At 42.5% G+C, this 27,441-nt stretch overlaps 2 protein-coding genes across 5 annotated transcripts in view; both read right to left on the bottom strand.

Moving 5' to 3' along the window:
- Nucleotides 1–16,159, bottom strand: part of LOC125904219 (inactive phospholipase C-like protein 2) — a 33,384-nt gene extending 17,225 nt beyond the window's left edge. Inside the window, exons 1-5 of the mRNA XM_049601471.1 lie at nucleotides 15,471–16,159; nucleotides 2,831–2,932; nucleotides 2,468–2,617; nucleotides 2,138–2,298; nucleotides 74–542 (exon numbers count right to left, since the gene is read on the bottom strand). Of these exons, the coding sequence (XP_049457428.1) occupies nucleotides 74–542; nucleotides 2,138–2,298; nucleotides 2,468–2,617; nucleotides 2,831–2,932; nucleotides 15,471–15,716 (1,128 nt within the window). The 5' untranslated portion in view covers nucleotides 15,717–16,159. The remainder of the gene's footprint in view (nucleotides 1–73; nucleotides 543–2,137; nucleotides 2,299–2,467; nucleotides 2,618–2,830; nucleotides 2,933–15,470) is intronic.
- Nucleotides 16,160–19,176: 3,017 nt separating this feature from the next.
- Nucleotides 19,177–22,537, bottom strand: LOC125904817 (dynein axonemal heavy chain 3-like). 4 transcript variants are annotated; one of them, XM_049602463.1, is made up of 6 exons: nucleotides 22,326–22,537; nucleotides 22,000–22,179; nucleotides 21,780–21,903; nucleotides 21,531–21,687; nucleotides 19,751–19,955; nucleotides 19,177–19,475 (listed from the first exon to the last, which is right to left on the bottom strand). In XM_049602463.1, the coding sequence occupies exons 2-5, from the start codon at nucleotides 22,166–22,168 to the stop codon at nucleotides 19,881–19,883; spliced, it is 525 nt and encodes a 174-aa protein (XP_049458420.1). In that variant the 5' UTR covers nucleotides 22,169–22,179; nucleotides 22,326–22,537; the 3' UTR covers nucleotides 19,177–19,475; nucleotides 19,751–19,880. The 4 variants fall into 4 exon arrangements, with proteins under 4 accessions (XP_049458420.1, XP_049458419.1, XP_049458417.1 ...); XM_049602462.1 differs by having other exon boundaries at nucleotides 22,000–22,187; nucleotides 22,326–22,387; XM_049602460.1 differs by having other exon boundaries at nucleotides 22,000–22,376.
- Nucleotides 22,538–27,441: the final 4,904 nt, after the last annotated feature.

Here is a 27,441-nt window from a genome sequence, read left to right as displayed (position 1 = left end):
GCTGAGGGTGCATTTGTGAATGTACACCTATCTCGTTTTCTATCTGTATGCCTGATTAATTTGTGTTACCCACCTGAGCCATGCCTTGCTCAGCCTCGAGGAACCTCATCAGGTCTTTGGTGTCCAGGAACTCCTTGTTGCTAGAGAACTGCACCAACAGAAAGTAGATCTCCGGACGTGTGCAAAAGTCATGGAAGACCTCGATGAACTCCTGCTTGGTGACTTGCTCATTTCTTGCGATTAGTCTTTTGTTTTCACCGTGATCTTTCACTCCTGATTCATTATCTAGAGTAAGCCCACACATCTTCTCCCTACCTCTTTGAAGCTCTTTAAACCTGTGCTCCACTTTGCTGCTGCCCACCCCAGGGTTCACGCTCTGTATCAACCTAACAGCTGACTGCAAGCAGATCCCTTCCTCCATATCTCCCTGTCTTCCCGAATCAGCAGCAGAGGAGAACAACTTCTCCAGCCAGCCAAGACGAAGGCTGTCCTGACTGCTGGCGAGCATGTCCAGGGCATGTTTCCCATACTGCATCAGATACCTGGAAGAAGATCGACAAAATATTTCCCTGCATTAAAAAACATATGCATTATTATCTCAAGTATTTTGGTGACACTTATATACAATACAACCACTGCAGCAGTAAAATCAGTTTAAAGCCAAATCACATTTACTGTCATAGCCCTTCAGTACAAGCACTTCTCAAAGGACTCGACAAAGAAATCATCCAAGATCTCACTATTCACCACAATGCAATCAATACAGGAGAAAAAAGCAGAGCCTAAAGCTGAAAGCAACACTGCCACCGCAGCACCTTGGAATGTCATTACACACATGTCATGTGCCGCATTTCAAGTGCCGGATGTCAAATAGGAAGCGCTGCACTGCAGCATGTCAACAGAGGACCACACCAAGTTATTACTACTTATACTGAAAGATCTGTACTTCTTCCACCTCTGCATTAACTTAAAAATCATGTGTGGACACCTATTAATTAAACATGATTTCTCCCCTGAGGAGCCAATCTCCAAAACTATGGCTCGCCGGGCAATATCTTTTTTCGCCATTGTCTTATAATGATGGGATTGTGGGTCGTATAGCTTGGGATACTTGTCAACCTCAACAGCTAGTCTCTCCTTATCCATTCTCTGACACACAGCAAGGAACAGGAAGTATAGGCAGGGAGTGAGAGGTGGAGTTCTGCAATGCCTAGTCCATGTGGGGTTATACATAGAAAATAACAGGAGTGACCTTTTTGACGTGCAGTGTTTGGCGGTGGTGTGTTTTGGCTTTAAGACACAAGATAATTCCTGTTTGACTGACATTAAAGTCCCAACTAAATTAGCTAGATTAGCCTAGCCTACCCCATATGTACAAACATTAGTTCAACCACAGATTGAATTTTAATCCATATCTCCTTATCTTCATGGCAGTCAGAACACAGATATATGTTCAAAACACACAAGAACAACATGAGTATGAGCATTAGTGCTTTTAAAGAACGACAGTAATAGGGAGTGAGCCCTGTTGAATTCTTTTGGCAAATCTATGAGCTGTAATTTTGGGCTATGTGAATAAAACTGACAAATGCTCAACCTATGTGAAATAGCATCCTTCTCATTCATTTGATTTAATTAGTTCGAGGTCCAGTGTGTAGGATTTAGGGGGATATATTGGCAGAAATGGAATATAATATACATAGGGAAAGGGTCCTTGTCCGCGGAGTCGGCCATTATTCTACAGTAGCCCAGAAAAGACGAACCAAACACTGGCTCTACATAGGGTTATTTGCATTTTCATGTCAGCCACTGCAGTTAGAAGACTCTCCACAATGAGTCAAACAGTTTATGAAAAACACTGATTTTATTAATGTGAAACTGCTTTATTTTGTATTTTTTTTCACTGGTTTTAAACACCAGGCCCATTTGTTTTGGGGAGGAAGAGACCTCTGCAGATAATTCAGCTCCTGGGAAAAACCTCCTGAAACATGACCACTGAAGGAATCCTAACCTGGGGTTATTGCTTGGCAAATAGGAGAAGTTTCACTTGGTTGCAATCTGCAATCCACACTGCTAGATGCCACTAAATCCTACACACTGATCCATAGACCACTACTGGTTGTTTATTGTGCCATACCTCAGGCCAGTCACCCAAATGTTAGCCACTTCAGCAGAGTTGGCCACCAGGTCCAAGCTTTCATACATCTCTCCATAGATGATGGAGAACGCACAGTCCTCTGAAATCTGCTCATAAACGCCGCTGGTGCGGAAGGTTTCTGTGTTACGACCTGTCCGCACCTAGAATGTGAGACATGGAAAAACCCCCATCAGATACAACGAAAACAAATCAACTGTCATCTTCCATATGGTCCAGGCTATTTCCTTTGCCTGAGTCTAGAAGAATCAGTAAGGTCACTCATAAAGTGAGCTAGGATTGATCCATAAAGCTTTTTCTCTGGACACTGACCTCTCGAATGCAGTCCAGAGAAATGCGGGCCTTGTCTGACTCCTTCTTGGACGGCTCCCAGCATAGAGCCTGAAGGCCTGCATCCAACAGGTAGTAACGCAGGTAAACACGTGAGTTGGTTCGGATTTTCTTCAGCTCACTCCCCTCAACCTGCAAGCGAGATATGGATGAAGCTTTAACCAATTGACTTTCAGTATAGAGATCACTCCATTAGCCCTCTGAACAAGCTCTGTTGAGTGTCTGACAGGCTCAAAACCCTGCGATATACCAGAAACCCTTGATGCATGCGCTTAACATTAAATATTTAATGCAGATGTGCAAAATGCATAGTCTATGTAAAGGGTTACACTGTGGCTGACCCACCATGGAGTGGATACAGTCTGCAGCACTGCTGATCTTCTTCTCTGATAGGCTGCTGCTGAAGGACACTGTCTTCTTCCTCTCCCGACCGGCACGTGACCCATCCTTATGAGGAGGGAGGGAAGGAAGGATGAAAGGACGGCGCAGATACAGAGAGAGATTGGGGGGGGGGGGGGGGTGCAATAAGGAGAAGACAAATGAGTTGAAAAAAATAGACAGACAGTCAGTTATCCCTCTGAAGAGTATTCTTTGCTTAGGCAGGACAAACATTTTTTTCCATCCAGAATGGATCTCAGCGGATTAAAAGGCATGTCATCTTATATAACCATATATAAACACAGATTATTTGGCCTACTACACAGAGCCTCCTCCTTCCAATCTGTTATTGTTTTTCCTGATGCTAAAAGCCTTTGCTTGCCCTTGCCCTTCACTATTACACCATTAATCATACCTGACTAGACAGAGGCAGCAGGCAGCAGCATTCTAATTCTGCCCCACCGCGACGACGCTGGCAGACCCAATCAGTTTATCTGAGCTCACCATCGCAGCTCATCCATCTGATTTATTGACCGATCAGATGTCACCCCCACAGAGAACCTTACACTAACAGATAAGAGCATATATGTGGGCAAAGTTATTCAATTATGGCTGTATTAGAGTCCACATGAAATCCAATTAAAGGTTTAATTGAAGCTAATCTAAGGCAGGATAAGCCGGATGTCGTAATTGCAGGTGATTCAATCCTAAATAGAGTGATTGAAGATGATCACATACTCCATATACTAATGTACTGTATATATCATAAGCAGGTGAGCAAATCTTAAACACAAATGTAATAAAGAAAATAGAATGTAAATATCAAAATGTCATTCTACTGCACACACTCTGGTGAGATTCTGATTTTCTTTATGAAAATACAAAATATCATGACATATAGATGCATTAGGGCTGCAAGTTTTTGCACACAAGTCTGAATTTAATGCCCAAGTCAAGACTGACAAGTCCCAAGTCATATTGCACGCTTCGATAAATGTAATGCCACTTTAACAAACAAGTAATAACATATTCGATTTACAATAATTATGAATATTCTTTTAAATTTTAATTTATTTGTTGAAACATGTTGTGGGAGTTTCAACCCGCACTTTTGGCACACATTCCTTTTCTTGGTGACCACCATATTGTTTTTGTATGCAAACAAACTTATCTTTGTTATCATTTTTTTCAATTAGTAAGTAATGTAATGTTAGTTTATGGTTCCCTCCTGTAGCTTGATTGGAAGCTGTCGGATTAGTTCAAAAAATTAAAAATTAAAATTAAAAAAATTAAGTGTCGACTTGCTGGGAGTGAATAGTTGATTCAGGAAATAAATAAATAAATAAATGGAAATGAATTCATTCGTGGCGCACTTTTCACATATGCTTTTTAATCTTTGGGGTCAGGGTACAGTATCAATTATTTTCAAACCAAAAGGCTCAAGTCCAAGTGAAGTTACGAGTCACTGCTGTTTAAGTCCAACTTGAGTTGCAAGTCTTTTTTTGATTTTGTCAAGCAGAGTCTAAAGTCATCAAATTTGTAACTCAAGTCTGACTCAAGTCCAAGTCATCTAACTCGAGTCCACACCTCTGGCTGCTAATAATTACTTTCATTACTGATTAATCTGCCAATTATCTTTCCAATTAATCAATTCATTGTTTCATCTTGAAAATGTCCCCACAGCTCAGGTGCACACAGGGCTGTTTCTAGGATTTGAGGACACTCGGGCCCGAACCTCTGTCTTTTTTAATAGACAAGCTCAATTTTGATTATTTTTTATGCACTCTGGCACCTTTTTTTTTTTTTTTTTTTTACATTCAAAGAAAAACATCCCCAGTTTGAATCAGTTTATTTTCATTGTGAATTAGATAGTCCTGTGGCGGACCAGATTTGTCCTGCAGGCTGTAATTTATGTGTCACTGGTCCATGGTAAAATTCTGATTTCTTTCAGAAAATTGATTTGCTTTTGAAATAAATAATCAATAAAACAATGCAAATTTTAGAAAAATACAAATATAGTGCACATCTAATCCTCAATGGTAGCTCAAATCCTGCTGCCCATTGCTCGGACATTGACAAATACATAAAGCTCAACTGTTGTATTTATGAAGTTCAATTTGATCACCAGTACACGGATCAACATTTTCATATTCACAATGAACATCTGTGAACACTGATCAGAGGCTGATTAACATCTACTCATCAGCATATCTCTGATTTCATTCAAATAAGAGTTCATGTGAGCCTCAAGAGCACTTGGATCTTTTATAAGCGAGGAGAGAAGGGAACCCTTCATATGAAAGAAATCTGGGGGATATGAAAGGCAAAGAGAGATAAGAGAAAGAAAGAGATAGGAAAAAAGATCATGAGCCATGTTTCATCTAAAGAATATGAATGAACACGTGAGAGAGGGGGAAGCACAATTCACAGAGGATGAAAAGGTTCCCCTTAGAGGGAAGGGAGGGCGTCTAACCATCACAAATCCTCATAGAGTCGCCTCATTAGGACGGAGAAGTGTTTCCAATGGCGCCAAGTTTTTTTGAGCCGGCATGGCGAGGGAGAGAGGCAGCAGCGCTCTAAAAATATTCCCGGTGCCTTGGGGTATGATAGAGGGAGTGAGAAGGGGTGTGGACAGAGAGACATAAGTCTCTCCTGCAAGACCCCCCCCCCCTTTTTTTTAATCTTACTCTGAAAGACAGCAAAAAGGAAGAGCTCTGGCAGTCAATTTTAGGCCCTAAAAAGATAAAAGGTGGCAGGAAATCCATTAACAAAATAAAACACTGACTTGGATTTAAGTGATTTTGTGGTCTCATTAAAAAGCTGCCCCCTTTGGAGTGCTTCAAAAACACCCCTAAATTTAACCTCACATAGAAAGATTTTAATACAACCCCAGCCCACCACCAGCATTTATTTACATTTACTGAAAACAGCACTGAATTTGAATCTGAAAGCTTATGGGAAATTCCCGAAGTGACGCAGAACGAGACGCAGAGCCAACACTTATTGACTAAACTCACAAATACAGACACGTGCACCCTCACACAGGAGCGCACAGTGCCACCCTAATCAGTCACACTCCCTCCTTCCTTTCATGCAGCACAGTGACAGGCACCGGAGATTAATGCTGGTCTCAATCTATATCTCTTCCTGTGTGTGTGTGTGTGTGTGTGTGTGACATTTGTGGTAATGGTCCCCGTGTGGCCAATCACAGTGCACATTACCCAGTGAGAAAACTCCATATAAATAACCTGGTCTCCATGGACATACATACACCTTGTGACCACTAACAAACACATCACCCCGGAATAATAAACAAAGAATGGACAGTATGTGCCTGTCACAGGCTGTGTTTGCAGCGGGGGAAACACCAGGATTCTCCCAGTGGCCTGTTTAACAGTTGGGATTCAATTATCTCATGTGCGGAGGCTGTCCTGCACGTTCAACGACATAAATTACTGATAGTGAGACAGACACGACCAAACAACGCTGACGTCACTGAAGACTCTGAATGAATTGTCCTGACAAGATAAAATGAGAGGCCACCGATTAACCCGCAAGTAGATAAACACATGAATAAAATACAACGGTAAATGTATTGATTTTTCTATACACAAAAGGCACACACTCAAACCACACACACACACACACACACACACACACACACACACACACAAACACACACAGCCAAACAAACAACCAAGTTCAGCCTCACTGATAAAATTTTCCATTTTACTTTAATCTCTGTCAGAATGTACTATATGTCGCCGTCACAAAAGCCCCATTTTGTTTTTCTGACAGAGAGGAAGATGAGTCTCCAAAACCACCACTACGCTTCAAAACAGGAAGCCGCCTGTCAGCTCATCACAGAGAGCTTCCTGTGGCTCCACTGAGAGCTGAGTGCAGTGACAGCACAGAGGACAGAGAAAGAAAGAAAGAAAGGATTCTTGATACAGTAACATAGTAAGGGTGGGTGTCACTGTACTGACACAGAAGCCCCTATTTAGGTTTGACAATATTCAAACCCAGCAAGAGATAAACTTTCATTCATCCTTTTTATTTCCTAATTTTCAATAGTCTCAAACAGTTTCAAACAGTCTCAGTTTCATACTGATGCCAAACGAGACCATCAGCTCGAATTATCTATATCTATATACTTACTCTTAAAGACAAATTGTGCAGGATTGTCACTTACTGTCCGTAAACACGCTCTTCAGCGAAAGCGAAATTAAAAGCCAGCCCCAGATTCATTCATGATTTCCATTTCGGCTTACGTTATTTTTCGATGCTGTGTTTCTTGGATGCTTGCTGCTCACGGTCTAGCACGTGTTCATTACTTTTTATAAAGCTCCGACCATTAATGACCTGAACACAGAAAATAAGGAGAAAATAAGAAAATACAGGCAGAGGGCAGAGTCGCTGCAGAAATAACACACACTTCTAGCGTGTCATAAGTGATGATTGAGAGGGATTTACTTGTGTATGAGTCTATATATTGCTTTCTAGTAAAAACCTGCATAGTATACCTTTAATGCCAGTCCCTAGGTCAGATTTCCTGCAAAATCAGATGAAACTTTTTTCGGCACGCAGACAGGAAGAGTCCATGTTTACATTTCCCTAGGTTGGGGCAGGACCAGCAAAGCCAAAAAAATTTTTTTTACTCAAAAGCAAACAAACAAACAAAAACCCAAAAGGGACAGTGATAGAGAGCAGGCGAAAACATGAGTCAGCATTACTTGGCCACTCCACACTCCTAGACACATAAGTGATACCTCAGTTTTGTCTATGAAATACATTGCAAGACATGATTACATCAATATATGAATTTACGTAGACAGCTAAAACAAAATTACTTTGTGTCCCCATCTTCACATTATTAATAATCTTACACAGCCACAAATAGATGCATTACATCATCACTATGCATCATGTAAACAGCTGTGTTTAAAAAAGAAAAATAGTATTTAGAATACGTTTTTTCATCTGCCAGTTTGTATCTGACAGAAATACAAAAAGATTACTGTGAATAAATTTGGAGAATACACACTGCTATGAGATTACTGATGTTCCTGGAAGGACATCGAGTCTGATTGAACTGTAGGGACAGATGGACGGATGAAGGGCGAGAGAAATGTGGGAGACAGTGTGGCAGAGCAGATTAGATGCAGTTATCAGGGGAAGGATCTGCAAGATGACAGAGAGACATCACAGAAAGTTGAAACTTTAGAAAAGTACATGGATTAACAAGAGGAAAAAAAAAGATGGGGAAAGGACGGACGGAGAGAAATAAATCAAGAAGCTCTTTAACAGATTACTGTGCATCTTAAATGCGTGCAGTCACAGAGCCTCTGCACAGGATATTTGCCTTTAGGCACCAGCATGGCCTTCATTAGCGAGCTTACATTCATGCATGATATGATGTATGACAGCGTACGTTTATATGGACGCAACAAGCTTTTATCACTAATTACAGCATCTCATAGTCAGCAAAATGAAGATGTAGGTCATTCGTGGGCATTGTCTTTGATCCAACAATTAAGAAAAACAGAGGAGGAGAGACGGTTGTGACGTGAGCGAGAATACACCAGAGAGGAGTGAAAATTGGTTTGGAGGCAGGACTGTCTTCCCTGTGGCCTTGTGTGTTTGACGGCAGGTGATGGATGATTAATGACACAGTTTATTCCAGTCCCTCTCACCCTGGAGCGGGGGTTAGGAGGCGATTTACTGGGAATGGTGAGATGATGTATGGAACGTGAAAGAGAGGCCTTCAAAATAAGGGACTCCACGAGATTTATTTCATGTAGTGGAAACATGGGGAGATCTGTTGAGAGGTTTACTTGTGTTTGAGAGCCATTAGGTGCCGGCAGCCACCAGCTTGTTACGTTGATATTGTTAGTATCACCACATGGCTGTGGAATAATTGATTTGGACTGGCTGGCAGATGTCCATTAAAACTGTATATGAAAACATAGCTCCAATCAACCACTAACCCATCACTCTGAATCACTGCACGGGGCTATTACACTGCAAGTAACCATAGCAACAGTACAGATGCTTCATGCTCTGTACCAGTTAAATCTTACTGAAGAAACTAACCTAAATGGGGATTAATCAGGCTACATACAAACTAAAATAATGGATGACAACACAGCCACTGTTTTATTCTCGGGTTCAGTGCCTACATGTATTAAATAATGGACCACTGGAAGAGACACTACTCCAGGGCCATGTATTGGACATACGACAGGAGTTATGATATAGGGGTTACAATTCAATATATGGTGATATATTGGTTTAGAGACCTCAGAATTGCATCTCTGCCTTTCACAGATGATGTGGTTCTGTTGGCTTCATCACACCGTGACCTCCAGCATGCACTGGGGTGATTTGCAGCCGAGTGTGAAGCGATCAGGATGAGAGTCGGCACCTCAAAATCTGAGGCCATGGTTCTCTGCCGAAAACCGGTGGATTGCCCCCTATGAGTTGGGGGAGAGTTATTACCTCAAGCAAGAGAGTTCAAGTATCTCAGGGTCTTTTTCACAAGAGAAGGTAGAATGGAGAGTGAGATGAATCGGTGGTTTGGTGCAGCTGGTGCAGCATCTGCAGTGATGCGGGCACTGCACCAGACTGTTGTGGTGAAGAGGAAGCTGAGCCAGAAGGCGAAGCTTTCAATTTACTGGTCCATCTACGTCCCAACCCTCACCTATGGTCATGAGCTCTGGGTAGTGACTGAAAAGAATGAGATCGTGGATACAAGCAGCTGAAATTAGTTTAGTCCCTAGGGTGGTTGGGCTCAGCCTGAGAGATAGGGTAAGGAGCTTGGACATCCAGAGGGAGCTCAGAGTAGAGATGAGATGGGTGAGATGAGGTGGTTCAGGCATCTGATCAGGATGCCTCCCACTGGAGGTGTTTTGGGCACGTCCCACTAGTAGGAGGCCCCTGGGCAGACCCAGAACACGCTGGAGGGATTACATATTTCATCTGGCCTGGGAACACCGTGGGGTCCCCCAGGAGGAGCTGGAAAGTGTTGCTGGGGAGAGGGACATCTGGGCTGCTTTGCTTGGCCTACTGCCCCTGCGACCTGGCCCCGGATAAGTGGATGAAAATGGATGGAAATGGATGGATAGATAACAACACAGAAGGATCTAGCAGTCAGGGGTTTAAACACCACAAGCATGCCCCTTTTACACTGCCTGTTCAAGATGGAAATGTCACATCATTATTCCCCCCAGCTGTTCCTTTTACAAGGTACAACCATAGAATTGGGGGACAGAGTTGTCACACCTATAGGCCAGTAGCGGAGGTAGTAACAGCGCCAAATCAACATCAGGGACAAGCCAGCAGAAAGGGACCATGTACGGGACGGGTGTGATGTTTTGACGACGTGTTATGTGGGGGGATTTGAAAAGTAGCTAGCAGGAGTTAGCAGCTGACTCCAAAAAAGAACAGCAGCTGAAAATGTCTGCACACTGGGGGAGACAATGAGATCAGGGAGCTCTTCACCCTCTGAGCAGAAGGCGAGATCAACTGCCACATAAAAGGGACAGTAACTGTTATTGCCATGTTCTGCCATTGTTACTGTTCAGAAAGCGTGGACCTACACGTTTGTTATATGTTACACTAAAGGCCAGCGCTGTTTTGTTACATGTCACACACATTGCGCCTCTTTGGCTATTATGCCATCATTGTTTGATTCAATATAAAATAGCAATGGATGCGTAATAAAGGGACTTCGTAACGGCCCTGTTGCAAAATCTCTGTGTAAAAAAGGCTACACTTAACGGTGCAATGAGTCTTTGCATGTAAACTACTAATCAAAAAATCTATAGCCTTTTTGAGAATCCATACAGAATCACAAAACATAATTTTGCAACACTCAAGTGCATCAATATTTTTTACACCCCTACACACACCTCATGTAATGTGATAGATATTTCACTCTGAGCCAAAGTGATAGACCCACAGACCAACATGGCCGTCCCTAGAGCCACAGCACTTGCATGTTCAGTAAGAATGTAGGACCTTTGAAGGATTTCCTGCTTTTCTCTTTTCTGTATAATCACATATGATATGACAGATTCGCACCGGCTTTTGACTGTTGTTCAGATAGAAAAAAGGATTTGAGACACCACCTTGAGCTCTGAGAAATTGTAAAGGATATTTATTGCCATTATCTAACTTTATCTACACTAAACAATGAATCCAAAACATAACCGTCATAGTAAATGATTATTAATCTACTTGTTATTTGCTGCCTTAATAGGGACATCTTTATGAATTGATCACAGAGTGTGTAATAATCACACAATCTATATCTCTGTGTGGGTGTTGTGCGTGTGCGTGACTGCAATAGAAGACAGGACATTAGGGTTAAATAGAGCACAGGAAAAACAATATGTGGTCAAGTCGTTCTGTCTGTGGCTCGATGTATGGGAACCCGGTTCAACAGAAAATGTGGTGAGCATTCACAGTAACTCATCTGCACAGTCTGCCTATGAGCCCCTGCCCTTGTGGCAAGTATAGCTGCAGATGCTCTTTTACGCCTCAAACCTTTGAAGTCCCATGTGCGCTCGAGTGCACATACACACAAACACAGACACAATCAAACACACACGCCACACAGAATGAAACAAGTAAAAGGTTGACTTGAAAAGGTCATCATGTCAGCGAGCTAACCACCATTTCAGCTGACAAACGTCAGAGATGCATTTACTGGAGATAAGAGTACCTCTAAAACCAAAAACAGGCGGTTGGAGCCTTGAGTCAGGCATCAACGATCAAAGGGCCGAGTGGGGGTATCACACGGCTCAGTGATGACTTGAAGGGAGGCTCACAAACATGCAAAAACTCAGACATCCATGCACACACACATCCACGGCTAGATGTATATTATGAATGTAGAGTGTGTATGTGGAGCGACTCAATCACCAAAGGAGCTCAGAATAGTAGCATGTCCTGTGGCTCCATTACAATCAGTGAGAAGGTTTATCCACTCCCTGTGCTGTGTGGGGGTCATGCTTATGGCAGCTAAAGTGGTTTAAAGCGGGCTAAAGATGTTGATTTGAACTGCAGGAGGTGCTCAGTGCTGCTCTGACTCAAACAACTACCCTCCCCAGCTGTGTGCTGCTGACGCCTCTGGCTAATGCTGTTCCCTCAGTCTATAAAGCACACACATGAAGATAAAATGCACACACACAGACACACATTAGACATGAATACTGATGAGGGTAAGTGCACACAAGTATATGCATTGGCAGAGATATACCATATATGAACAAAAGCACAAACGTACACTGTCCAGTAAAAACAACATGGCTCAAAATTTGAATGAAAGTTTAGGGGAATTATTTACTATTTTGGGAAATTTGCTGAGAGTTAGATGAGAAGATTGATACCACTCTTGTATGTGCTGGTTAGATATGGCACTGGAGTCAGAAGGTGTGCTTTGCATAAAGACTGGAAACAGGGAAACAGCTACTGGCTCTCTGTACACTTCTGTTTTTGTGCAAATCAAACAAGTTGTAGGGGGGCTGGCATGCAGATTTGCTACCTATGGACAGAGGCAGGCTAGCTGTTTCCTCCTGCTTTCAATCTTTGTGCTAAGCTACACTAACCTTCTCCTGGGTGCCATGCAATTGTCCCAACTACTCCTTATTCCAAAAAATAGCCCACTGGATCAAAAGTCCATTTGTTTAGCAGCTCATTATCCCAAAAACAAATGCCTATTGTTTTGAAAATACACACTGTCCATGTAGTTAGACAAATTCATGTAACTAGGTGGGCGCGCTATTTTTTTGTTTTTTTCTATGATGGTGAAGTTAAGACCTGCCCTACTCTGCCTCTGACTGGCTTACCCTGATATTCTTACCCTCACTCCTCTGGCCTAAACCTAACCAACCCAACCAACGAAGGCAACAACTACCAGCCAGAGGCAGAGTAGCACAGGTCATTCTTTCATCATCGCACAAAAACAAATTGCCCCTCAGGAAGGTCCCCTAATCTTTTTGGGAAGCAAATTTGTGTTTACAAGGATAGCAAAGGCATGATCCGCTCCACTCTCCCTGTGACTGGCTAGTACTTGTCTTTGTTGGATTAGTTAGGTTCAAACAAGAGGAGTGGGACGGGTTAGGGTTAACATAAAGTCAATCTTCTCATCTAGCTATCAGCAAGCAAATTTATGTACATCCCAAAATGTTGCACCATTCCTTTAAGTTTTCAGATAAATTGAAGCATTACAGTCTCCTATAAAAGCTGAGGCAGTTCTTGTTCTATATCTCGAGGAAAACCCACTGGATTATATCACAACGCAATACTTTTTGTGGTTAATGAAAAGCTGAGATTTTGGATATATGTAGTTTACATCGTACAGCTATGTGCCCGCATACACACACTCTCACTCTCTTTCTCTCTCACACACACACACACACGGAGAGACACACACACTTAACCATGCCAACCATGTATTTCTGAGTCTTATAGTTTATGCTGGCATGAGTAATGAGGGAGCTGGAAAGCAGATATTTGTTGTGCCTAGCTCCGTTTTACTAGAAGGCAGGTCTGTGCAAGTGTGTGTGTGTGTGTCTGTGTGTGTGTGTGTGTGTGTGTGCTTGTGTGTGTGTTTGAAACTAAGAGAGAGACAAAGAGAGTGCCTGATGGTTATCAACATCAAGATGAACTTGAAACAGTCACAAACTGAGTGGGCAAACTGATTCTGCATCTCCTTCACGCGCATGAGAGCGAGACAGAATAAATGAGAGGACAGCGGACGGCACAAAGTACATACTAATGAAAGACAATTAAGGGTACTCTCATTAACTCAGCCGCAGCCAACGGGAGCCATACACACACACACACACACACATATACAAACACACTGGATGTGAATCCCATGACTCCCGTGAAAAGCGGTCTGGAATGTCATGTTTCCTGTTTATCTGCCCACATACCAGACTCCTATTGTGTGGAATCCTGGGTTTAGCTGCAGGGGTAGTTTGGGAAACAGCAGAGCAGAACACACTGTTGTGCCGACAGGTGGATTCATAACTCCTGAGCTCCATCTATCTCAAGCCTCAGGTGTTTAGAATTCATAACACAAACACGTTTATGGTGAGAGCACAAACGTACATGCAGCGCTGTGTGGGACGGTTCGTTGATCGCTGAACGTTCTCAGCATCAAATGTGCCCACTGAACATGAATGAGTCAAATCATGCCATGAATGCATGCTTCAATACACGGGACGCACGTGCATTGTTTTCCCCCCACGCTGTCCTGCATTACTACTCTTTGGATTGCAGGTGGTATGTTCTGGATGCAGAGCCAAGACTTTATCAAACACCATTTCTGACCCGGCATGAGACGCCAGAACTTCACTGAGGCAAACAGTGATTTTAAATCCTCTGTGTCAGGCTGGCTGCACTGTCGTAACAGACAGAAGAAAGGCAAGAGCAGGCCTGTGTGTGGGCAAGGAGGTGAGAAACATTTATGTGTGTGTGTGTGTGTGTGTGTGTGTGCGCGCGGAGGGAGAAAGTTACGTGTCATCACCAACTGCTCATGACTTAATAGCAATATTGCAACATGAACCTTGCGAGGAAATTGGCCAACTGGCCGGCTTCCTGTCTTGCACAGTGGGAGCCAATCAGAAACAGATCATGAAGCCATGTTTGTATAATCATGTCTTTGCAGGCAGCAGCTCTGGAGACAAGCTGCGACTAGAGATCAATTTAAGACCTCCCACATGCTGAGAGGGCCGAAGTCATAAAAGGACAAAAGCAGTACATGATGTATTGACTGATTTCTCTTGATATGACAGCGCTTTAAATGAGTCAAAATCCAACATAGACTGTTAAATGTTTTACATGTCAGCGTCTTTATACAAATAACCAGACGTCTGCTTAAACGCGAGCTCAGATCAGTGTAGGCAGTAGGGTTAATTGGACAGGGGTAGTCAACTGTGAGCCACCGAAGGCGGAGTGAATGCAATTTCTCATTCTAATCAAAGACTACAGCAGGTGCTTTCGCTTATTAGTTCCTCCTCCTCCTCCTCTCTGGCTGATGGAGTGCTAATAAGTGACATTGCCTGCTGACTGTAGTCTGTCGCTAGAACAAAGCCCGGCCTGCACATATCGACCCTACAGTGTCTGACAGACACACGACTGAAAAGCTCTGAGATTGAATGTTTTTGTGCTGATTTGGAGTTCTGTGTGGTCTTAAATTGAGACTTGGGATTTACAGGTGCTCGCTGCCATCCTCAATGTGACAGGATGTGCACAAAATACTTCTACTCATCTATCAAAATGTGCAGGTAGATTATATCCAGCAGTGTCGGGCGTAAAGCTGTGTGTGAAGTCATCTCAGTGGTGATTTAATAGTGACTTTATAGCATTTTCTACATACCATGGCACCAGCATTACACACATGCAGGCTTGTAGTGTTTGTGCACAATTCAAGAAACCATATCCTACTTTATCATGATCTATGGAATCATTACTCATTTTTTTAGGTCTGCTCTGGACTTGCAACAGTTTGCCTATATGCTTTAGTGTGTGAGTGTTTCCTCTTGTGTTTCAAAGCAAGATGAGCTGTGCTCTCCTGATGGAGATGATGGCCTACCTTGATCAGACTGCTGCGTCGAGGGATTGCTTTGGAGGATGGATCTGAACCCGCGCTCTCCCACGTCGGTGACTCGCAGCTGGATTCCGTTTGGACCCTCTTGACGGTGTCTGACACGCTGCAGTTTCCGTTTGACACCGGCTCTCCCCGGTGCGTCTCCAGGCTCGTTCCGGCTCCTCCTGACGCAGCTTTCCAGCCAGCAACCGGTGGACCGACGGCGCTCTTGTTCTCTCCAAAATCAGCCATTGGTGCCACTTTTTTGGGGGGGGGGGGGTGGAGAGGTGAGGGGGGAGATTTCTCAGATCTCCTGGAAACGGCGGAGCTCCGAACGCAACAGCGCTGCACGCGGATGCAGGCGTGCCATCGCGTGAAAGTGAACGATGTGTGACCGTGCGCCAAGAGCGGAGGAAACTTCTCTCTCTATCTGTGTCGCTCCCTCCCCCAGGGTGACAGGAGGAGAGACAGCTGAGCGACAGCAGTGCACCTTCCAGACCTCCGCCGCCGACAATCAACACCTCTCTGCGCGGTAGCTGGATGTGCGCTTGCGTTCAGGAAATGCACATGCTATACGGAGGCTGTCTGCTCCTCCTTCGCCGCCGCCTCAATCTAAACCCTGTTCTTCACACTGTGCCACACAGCAACGCACACCATAATGATTTAAACATTTAGATCATGGGCTCCTTCTGTCGCCCCCCCGCCCCCCTCTGTCCCTCTCCAGTCATCGTCAGCAGCCACTGGGTTTATGAGTGCAGCAGCAGCAGGCTAATAAAGCCGTCATCTGTCACCAGTCTGTCAGATGGGTGGGTGGTTTGTGTTTTTCTGTTCCTCCAGCAACCAAGAGGGGCTTTTTGTTTATTTGTTTGTGCTACTTTCTATTAAGGCTGCAGTTATGGGTGTCTATAGGTAATTATTAAAGGATTGTGATCATCAGATCTGTAGTTACAAATGTTAGTAAGTGATTAATGAAGGGTTTTAATCATAATATCTGCAGTTATGGATGTTAATAAGCAATTCATAAAGGCTTTACACTCTCAAGTCTGAATGTTAGGAAGTCATTAATATAAGGTCTTTAGTTATAAATAGGTTTTAATTGTCAGGTTTGCAGTTATGAATGTTAATAAGGCATTAATGAAGGGTTTTGATGAGTAAGTCTATGGATGTTAATGAGTCAGTAATAAAGGTCAAGAATTTTAATGATTAAATCTGCAGTTATGAATGTTAAGTTATTAATGAAGGGTTTTAATGATTAAGTCTACAGTTATGGATGTTAATAAATCATTTATAGAGGGATTTCTTGCTAAAGTTTACGGTTATAAATGGTAATAGGTCATTTATAGAGGGGTTTCATGATTAAGTCTACAGTTATGGGTGTTAATAAATCATTTATAGAGGGTTTTAGTCACAAAGTTTGCAATTAAACATGTTAAAAAGCTGTTAATAAAGGGATCTTGGTAAAGATAGTATTCAGGCTTTTTCTAGAAATAAACTATCCATCGGGTGGAGGCGGTGAAGGGTGGTCCCTTCACTGGCCCTTTCTGGCCAAAATTACTGGAGGCCGACATTACTGTCTTTAAAAGGATGTGGCACACTTATTTTTAAGCTAGCTTAAAAATAGTCATATCTAGGGAAACTAATCAACCTGAGCATCAATTGGTACCAGCTATGTCATGCTAGCTTGTTGTGAAGGGGTTAAATAACGCCCCAAATTTAGGCTGATTTTTGGCGAGGGAAAAATGTATATGTATGTCTTGAGAAAATAAGTTATTGTCAGGCTTTTTTTGGCCATTTAGACTTGCGCTGAAATTAATATTCTTTTCTGGTAAGCCCCTTAGAGACAGTCCTTTGCATGCACAAACACACAGTAGAATGCACTGTCAACTGCCTCTCTAAAATTCAATTGAAATCAAGGTCATGGATTCTGCTCAAGGATTCAGGGGGACATTTTTGTGATGCATTGCTCAGGGATGAATGCCAAGATGCCCTCCTCAAGGGTAAATGCCAAATATAATAAATAAGGGTACTTTTTTTGTCAGAAATGCAATTTCTAGAACTTAATACACTTCTCTGTAAGAACGTATACAGCGAGCAGTGCATGCTGGTGCTATAGGCAGACTGTTGTACACAGTCCCTGACCTGCAGTGTTTCTGTGACTCTGCAGGACAAACATCATGCTCTAAATAGCGGAAATGATTTTGCTTGTTCACACACACAGTTATACCAATACTTACACAAATCAAGGTCAATGCAACGTTCACTGACGCAAAGCCAACGTGTTGTGTGATTTATGTGATGAAGGTTGCCTCCAGCAGTGTAATTCCTCAATAATAAAACACAGTCTCATATAGAGTTAATCATTTAGGAGAGCCTTATCTGAAAAGACAGGAGGTTCTTCCATTTCATCATCAGCTCCACATTAACATAATTTAGTGATTGCAATAAAAACTGTGCACCAGGGTGCCCTTGCTCAGAAAAGTGAAGAGGAATTTTCTGTAATGTAATACTGAGTAAACACTCTCATAAAGTGTTGGAGGACGTGTCTGTGTTTTGCTCCTCTTGGCAGTTCGGTTTGCTCATTTTCATTAAAGGGAAATGATCCATCTAGCTTTCCAGGGGGCTCCTTCTGGAGGACATTTACACATTAGCTTAAGGAGGCCTGGAGGGACGAGATAGAGGATGACACAGTGTTTTGAGAACAGGACTAAACTGGAGCTGGAGTCAGACTGAACTTCAAGGTCGTAACTTTGGAGTGTCCCTTAGTTACAGGTGGGATGCAGGTGATGTACGAGCATGGCTTCTACTACCACTGAACAAACCACTGAAATTAGTAGCCTCTGTCACAGGAGCTTCCATCAGCTGCATTTTATAATGCATATGTTGCAGTATTTTATGCCCTGTAATCTAGGGTGGGTATCGACGCGGCAGCTGAATTCAGATGCCATATGAATTACGTTTGAACCAACAAGTGCTGACTACGGTGAAAATCCAGCAATGTCGACATTAATACAGCACCAGCCGGGCAGCACCACTCACAAGCCATCTGAGTTAAAGTTATAGGGTTGAGTATGAAACTATACCACTGGGTTTTTAATGTCAACATATTCCTTTCACAAAAGTTTAGTCAAATTAGATCCAGCATGAAAAGGCTCAGCGGTGATTAAATGTCATGTGTGATAACGTATGGCCTCTGTGCAGAGAGCAGCATTAATCCTGTGCTGAATTTCATAGTTAAAATTATGAATCTGCTGGTCAGGACAGAAAATTGTTGTCATACATCCGGCCAGACTTTGATCAGTGAATGTTGAGGCTTAATCTGGACAAAATCCACTTCAGTGTGATGGGTTAGACACGTTAAAACATCAGTGTTTCATTATCAGAGCATTATGGTCTAGTTATTTCAGAGCAATAATACTTTAGTGGTATTGTTTCTCAAAATTAAGGCTGCACTTCACATAAAGCCATACTTGCACCTGATGGCACACTGCATTAATATACATGAATGCATACAGTATATTGATTGTACATGAGACTGTGCCTCGGTGACGGTTAAGCAAACACAGATGTGGCTACCAGTTTAGACCCCTGAGGAATACTGGTTTGCCTTTGCTGCCATCTAGTGTTTGCTATCAGAACACACTGGTGGGTGGACCAGTGAGTTGAGAGAGTGCTATGAATGTTGACATCATTCAGTATTTTTGATATGCTGGTGGACAATGTCCCTCTGCAGGTGCTGAACAGGGCAAATGTAGATGTTTTCATGGTGAAACTTGGCCATTTCTCTCGGTTTAAGCTTAATGATGGGCAAAGAGTCAAAGAGGATCTTGGGGGGGGGGACTCCCCAATTACTATGTTAGCAAAATAACAACATGGCTGAAATTCAAAGCCATTGTAGTCTATGGGGATGGTGTACTTCCTGGCAAAATTCTGAGCCACTCCAGTAAGAAATGACTGGGTGAGGTAGAAGCCAGAGAGCCAGAAGACTGTAGGTGGGCCGTTATCTATGCAGACCTGTTGAGACAGACACCCAAGCATGTGCATAGGTAGTGGTAACTTTAAAAAATGCAATTTAATTGATTCTCTCTGTGAGTGTTGCTTTAGTTTTATCAGAATGTAATAGATTTGTTTTGAATATCAAAATTTACATTCAATCTGCATAATCAATTTTCCTGACTCTACATGTATGCTCCTGGACTTGAACTACTGAGTATGTGCTTCATTCTTTTTGTAAGTCATATTCCAAATATCTTAGGGCCTGTATGATTCATGACAACCATAATTCTTACTTGTAGGAACTGCAGCCTGGCTATGAGATCCATCACATGGCTCCCCAGTGGCTTGAGAGAGGGGTACGACTTGGCTGCCCACATAGCGGGCACCTTGCCCGAGACCATACTGTTGAAAACATTCTCAAGTTCAGCACACATAACAATCTGGCCCCTCCAAGCTTGGAGGATGTTTACCAGGCTGATGCGCACCACATGAGTGAGTCTGTGGAGAGGGTAGACAGATGTGATCAAGTGTTAACTGAGTGTCCTGCACAAACTGATCAGTTTCCAACATGAATGTTTATTACACAGCAGTGCAAGTTGTTCTTACCTGTCTTAAAACAGTATTCATAGACTCCTCATATATTACTGAGCATTTATCCATCACCATTTGCATGTCAAAGTCTGCTGACATCTTAACAGGATGTCCTCTGCAAGCTCATCCACTAATCCCTACAGTAGTATAGAGTATAAAACAACAAGTTTGCGTGTAGTGTTTCCTCAGGAGAATACGCATATGAGTGTGAAATGAACGTCTGAGTACTTCTGAGAACAGGCAGTGCAAACCTGACTATATTTAGCCCCGCCTCCCGTCTCCCTGGGCAGAGTCAGCAGTACTCTCTACAAGTGCTGATTGATCTCTTGGTTATCCTCCGTGATGTCAGCGTTGCTATGAAGTCCGAACACACAAGAATCAACACAAATTGGAGGACCGCGAATATAGTCAACATACGACTGGAATAAAGTAAATCATTTTTAGAAATGTATTTCTTTATCAGATAGGATGATGAGAGAAGAACTTGACTTATTATACTGATCTTCAACACGGTGCCCTCAAGGCCAAACATGATCAAGCTTTAATTTCAGACAAATATTACACACCGTGATTAAAGCCATTAATCCTCCTCTGGGTAATCAGTGAAATCTGCTGCCGTTGTGTTTATCTACAATGCGAGCCTGTAGTTACTTTGGCCATAATGACATAAGAAGACAGCTGCTTTATGCCATGTCAAGACTGATTATGATGTGTTGCAGTTTTTACACCGTGGCATTAAAGGTCCAGTGTGTACAATTTAGGGCCTTCTATTAGCAAAGAGGGTGTATAATATTTAAAACTATGTTATAATTTGTTTTGAAACTAAAATCATTGTGTTTTTGTTATCTTAGAATGAGACATTTAAATCTACATACAGAGCAGGTTCTCGTCTGTGGAGTCCACCATGTTGTTCTACAGTAGCCCATAATGGACAAACCAAACACTAGCTCTCCTACATTAGTACACACATGGGAGAAGTTTCAGCTCTGCAACCTCACCCCTAGATGCCATTAAATCATACACACTGGACCTTTAATTAGGAATTAACCATTGGTCTGATAGTACCTGATAGATGCCATGAGCTGGGACCTAAGAAAAAATCAAACCAGCTGCTGTCACCTGATGGCCAAATCACCGGCGGCTGGTTAGAGAATGTAAAGCACATTGCCTGTTTCTACAGCCAGTCAGCTTGTAGTGAAGTCCACTGGTCAAGTCAAAATAACCGCAGACAGCATGTTCACTTGCTGTGGAAGGCAAGACCAAACAGGAACTTCTGCCCAGTGACCTGTTTCTTGGAGCTGCCAAAGACAGCAGGGTCAGAGATGGGGTGACTCGGGTAGGAGCGCTTCCTTGTCAATGAGTCCGTCATAGAAAACACAACAGACGTCATGGATCCACAGGCGGGTAAGTTTGTCTCCATCCTGTCAGAAGTGGCCAACAGAGCAATACATTTAAACATTTCACTATTGTCCCCACTCTTACCTGCATGTGTGTATGTGGAGCCAGAAGCACACCCTGTATCACTCGCGCAAGGTCCCACAGGTTGAAGATGTAGTGGGACGTAGACGGGGTGGGGAGGAAGCTGTCCACAGTATCCTCACAGACTGCCATGGTCGCCTGGATCAACATCTTGCCAAGCCTTAGGCATAAGACAAAATATACTATGTCTTTCTGACAAAGATGATTTATGTAATTCTTAGTCTGTATGACATTTAAATTTTGACAAGCTACCTGAAGAAGGAGGGATCAAAGCCCTTGCTGAAGTGCCAGTCAGTAATGGAAGTGAATATCTTGGTCAGCGTTTCATCATCAAAGCAATCAATTGAGATGATATTCAAGTGGCAGGTGAAGCGGCCTAGAATTTCAAACATTTTGTCAACTGCAGAAAACCTTATTGCTGCTGTCTTTAATAAAACTACAAATGTCAAATAGATAATAATTTCAAAAATACCTGTAATGTCATTTATGACACCACCAGGAGGCCCCATTGCAGACGTAAACAGCATGTCCACTATGTTCAGTCTGGAGATGTCCTTCTTGTCATAGCAGTGATGATGGTCAATCCATTGCCTTAGCAGCTCGATTGGGGGTTGGGCTCTGTAGACTTCCTTAGCTGGCATGTTTAGATCATCTATGCAGCTGAGCATCAAACACTCAATGAACCACTTCAAGCCCAACAGTATGGGATTATGTGCGTCCATTGCCATGCATTGGTTATGTTAAAAGGCTGATTTATAATTGCTATTGGAACTATATATGTCAAAACATTTAGGTGACCTCTCTCAGGGAAGATGTCTTAGGCCTAGGGTGCTCATCGTCCATGTCCATGATCAGATTGCAGTCGAAGACATCAACCTTCTTACAGCTGTCCCCAGTGATGGTCCCACCCACAGCCCATACGACCGCGAACAGGAGCAGACCCTGCAGCCACATGGTTATCTGCTGGCTGGACATCTGTGTACCATTAGTCACTGAGGCAGAAATTTCATCTAAATAGAGACAGGAATGCTAACACACACACAATGACAAAAATAATTATGTATAAATTATTGATTAAATGTCATAGTCTGGTTTTGGAAGGACCACTCCAGGGAATAAACCTGAGATGATACCCTGTGAGTAGCACAGGGAAAATTTAACTGAATAACTAGTAAACCAACTGATGCATACAAACAAACACTAAGTGCAATTTCGTACAAAATGCGTCACCTGAAACAGTGGCACGTCCTGTGCTAGAAACTTGGCCATGTTGATGTCCATCAGTGCTCCAAGCAACAGCACACTTTCATTCTCCTCTGGATAATTCAGCTTTCGATTCCCTGCTGCAGTCAGCACAGACTTCACAGCTCGCATACTGTAGTCATAGTGGTGTTGGGAAGACAGCTGTTTGGAGCACAAGTGGTATGTGGCCACAATCTTCTGGGCCAGACTATGAGTAACATTGGAATTTGAGATGTGTCAGGATTGATGACTGAACCAACCAGGACCTAAGTCTAATAGAGAAAACTATTTTGCCCAGGACATCATTCACACATACCTGTGAGATTCAATAAAGCCCAGGGAGTACAGTGAGACCTCTCCAACGAGGCCATAGTCTGGCACTATCATAGCCACAGTACGGAAAAGAGCCGACAAGACAAGATTGACAGGTATACATCCAGTATGCTTAACACTTTTCCCGTTCCCTCTTCATCATCAGACTCTGCTCTGTAGAGGGATGTTTAAGACTACAGTGCTAAAGTGTTGTACCTTTAGGTTGTCAGGGAGCTCAGCTCTGCCGGCATCTTCAAATTCTTGGCAATGGCCTGTTGTATGCAGAGGATTTGCTGAGCCACCACAGGGAGCACCTCCACCTGCGACACACACACAAACTCATTATAAGTAACTTGAGTATGTAAAGCTGTGAAGTAAACAAATATGTACGCTAATTAGGACTGATAAAGAACAATATAATATTCATCATCATCAGGACGTTAGCATCAGCATCATCTGTATTTATGTATACATTTAATAATGTGAATATACTGAACTGGATTGTAACTCACTCGTATATTTACATTGTGCAGCCTAAATATTCACCTGAAGTGGGAGCTGTTAGCTGTAAAGTAGCTTCTCTCTGCATTCATTATCTGCACAACATTCTCATGAAACAACAGCACAAGTGTAGGTGTGTTTGTCATCTTATTGCCTGCATACATAACAGGTAATCCTATGTGTTTTTCTGCCATGGTTAAAAATAAAACCTTCTGTGTACATGCAAATCATATTTGGCGCATTTTAGGGGCATAATGCTTACATGGTACATTTCTACAGAAGAGGATGAAAGAGCACAAGACAGGATATAAAATGATGGTGCTTGTATTCGACTCTGCAATAGAAAATAGAGCCAGTGCAATGCAGACAAGGCTGGAGTTAGTACAGGCCAAAAGTTTGGACACACCTTCTCATTCAATGCGTTTTCTTTATTTTCATGACTATTTACATTGTAGATTCTCACTGAAGGCATCAAAACTATGAATGAACACATGTGGAGTTATGTACTTAACAAAAAAAGGTGAAATAACTGAAAACATGTTTTATATTCTAGTTTCTTCAAAATAGCCACCCTTTGCTCTGATTACTGCTTTGCACACTCTTGGCATTCTCTCCATGAGCTTCAAGAGGTAGTCACCTGAAATGGTTTTCCAACAGTCTTGAAGGAGTTCCCAGAGGTGTTTAGCACTTGTTGGCCCCTTTGCCTTCACTCTGCGGTCCAGCTCACCCCAAACCATCTCGATTGGGTTCAGGTCCGGTGACTGTGGAGGCCAGGTCATCTGCCGCAGCACTCCATCACTCTCCTTCTTGGTCAAATAGCCCTTACACAGCCTGGAGGTGTGTTTGGGGTCATTGTCCTGTTGAAAAATAAATGATCGTCCAACTAAACGCAAAGCGGATGGGATGGCATGTCGCTGCAGGATGCTGTGGTAGCCATGCTGGTTCAGTGTGCCTTCAATTTTGAATAAATCCCCAACAGTGTCACCAGCAAAACACCCCACACCATCACACCTCCTCCTCCATGCTTCACAGTGGGAACCAGGCATGTGGAATCCATCCGTTCACCTTTTCTGCGTCTCACAAAGACACGGCGGTTGGAACCAAAGATCTCAAATTTGGACTCATCAGACCAAAGCACAGATTTCCACTGGTCTAATGTCCATTCCTTGTGTTTCTTGGCCCAAACAAATCTCTTCTGCTTGTTGCCTCTCCTTAGCAGTGGTTTCCTAGCAGCTATTTGACCATGAAGGCCTGATTCGCAGTCTCCTCTTAACAGTTGTTCTAGAGATGGGTCTGCTGCTAGAACTCTGTGTGGCATTCATCTGGTCTCTGATCTGAGCTGCTGTTAACTTGCCATTTCTGAGGCTGGTGACTCGGATGAACTTATCCTCAGAAGCAGAGGTGACTCTTGGTCTTCCTTTCCTGGGTCGGTCCTCATGTGTGCCAGTTTCGTTGTAGTGCTTGATGGTTTTTGCGTCTCCACTTGGGGACACATTGAAAGTTTTTGCAATTTTCCGGACTGACTGACCTTCATTTCTTAAAATAATGATGGCCACTCGTTTTTCTTTAGTTAGCTGATTGGTTCTTGCCGTAATATGAATTTTAACAGTTGTCCAATAGGGCTGTCGGCTGTGTATTAACCTGACTTCTGCACAACACAACTGATGGTCCCAACCCCATTGATAAAGCAAGAAATTCCACTAATTAACCCTGATAAGGCACACCTGTGAAGTGGAAACCATTTCAGGTGACTACCTCTTGAAGCTCATGGAGAGAATGCCAAGAGTGTGCAAAGCAGTAATCAGAGCAAAGGGTGGCTATTTTGAAGAAACTAGAATATAAAACATGTTTTCAGTTATTTCACCTTTTTTTTGTTAAGTACATAACTCCACATGTGTTCATTCATAGTTTTGATGCCTTCAGTGAGAATCTACAATGTAAATAGTCATGAAAATAAAGAAAACGCATTGAATGAGAAGGTGTGTCCAAACTTTTGGCCTGTACTGTATATTCTGCAATTATACACATACTCTTTATCTTTTTTTATAGAAAACTCTAGCAGCTGTGTTTTCCAATCTGTCAACTACTGTTTTGGTTAAAACACTTTTGTATTAAAATAATCCAATCAATTTGGCATGAAAGCAAAAGCAGTGTCTCTATATCCTGCTGAGTTGCAAATGATCTAAATTTAGCCATGTTTCTAAGTTAGAGGAAAACAGATTTTGTTGGTATGTGGCTGTGAATCTTCATTTCAAATCTATGAAGACTCTTAATCTAATTCTCAACCTGAGAAGCCAAACTAACCATTCAAGTTTTATCATTAACATTTAACAATGACAAAATAAGTGAACCTAATGATGATAGAATTTTTTTTTCACTAGTCACTTAAACTACTACTCAGATAAAGCACACTGAGTATTTGGTCATTTGATTTAAAGGGGCCCTATGCAGAATTCAGAGCCTTTGATTTGTCTGCACACAGTTTTAAAAATGAAGGTGGCTGCTTACAGAGCTTATAGACCTGATAGAGCTAACCGTGTTAACCAGGGGGAACCAGAGGCACGTCCTGATTTTGCCAAGTTGTTGTTGTCCTGAGAAAAACATTTTCTATGATAGCCCTGAGACAACAACTGCCTCAGCCGAGCAACATTTGTGATGTCATCAAAGAGAGCCCTGCTGCCAGTGCCCTGCAAAATACATACAAAACGACTGTGCAGAGAGGCGTGTTACTTTAGTTTACACTAGTCTGCTACTACAGACACTAAAATATATATTTGCTTTTTACATTATTTGTTAGTATTTTGACACCATGGAAATAAGCTCACACTAGCTTGCAAAGATGAGCTAACAGTTGGCCAGCTAGGGTGCTAGCTGCTTAACTCCTTGATCATAACAGAAGACATTAACTTTCAGTCCTGCTCATTTTAGAAAGGCCACTACAAGAAAATGTGTTTTTGTGTGGATTGTCAAAAGGACAGTGAAAGTAAGGCTTATGAGGAACATATCTAAGGTGCATGATAAACCAAGAACACCTTTTTATGTGGTGGCCTTTTTAAATGAGAAGTGGGGGAAGTTATTAACTAAAATGATCAAGCATTTGATTAGTAGAAAGCATGAACTAGCTAGCTAGCATGCGATCTCTGTTATATGATGTTGTCTTGAGATCATCACATGGATGTTGACCTCAGTTGATCATTGTTTTATTCTGTCACATAAAGATTTCCTCAGGCCATCATATGAGTGCTTTATCCTTTAGCAACTGATAAGTAGAAAGCAATAACTAGCTAGCTAGCATGCTAGCTATCTCTGTTATGTTGTTGATTGATGTGATATGATATGACGATTGGTTCCCCGTAAGCCTCACTTTCATTATGCAATATGGGCACAATCCTGGAAAAAAATTAAGGATGCAGTTGGTGGGCTAGCACTCTAACGCTCACATGCAAATTTCAGCATGCTAACCAACTAACTCTAGTAGCTCTAACATCTATGACTCACTGTCCCTTTGATAATCCAAATAACACATTTTCTTGTAGTGGCCTTTCTAAAATGAACAGGAATCAAAGGTAATGTGACTGTAGTCTGTTATGATCAAGTGGATTAGTCTTGAGCTTATTTCCATGGTGGCAGATTACTAACAATTAATCTTGAAAGCAAATATATATATTTGCCTTTAAGCTTGATTGGCTGAGGCAGTTGTCCCATCATACAAAATGTTGTTCTCGGGACTACAAACACTTGGCAAATTCAGGACATGCAGAACCAGAGGGTGGGCATTGCACCTCTCCACATAGGGTGGAATGGAAAATCAGTCCACAGGTTAGACTATGTTGTAATAATTTTGTAAGTTTTTTAGTAG

The sequence above is a fragment of the Epinephelus fuscoguttatus genome, linkage group LG17, assembly GCF_011397635.1.
Source record: "Epinephelus fuscoguttatus linkage group LG17, E.fuscoguttatus.final_Chr_v1".
Taxonomy (NCBI): Eukaryota; Metazoa; Chordata; class Actinopteri; order Perciformes; family Serranidae; genus Epinephelus; species Epinephelus fuscoguttatus.
The sequence above is the reverse complement of the archived record's forward strand: the minus strand, read 5'-3'. Positions and strand labels throughout refer to the sequence as shown.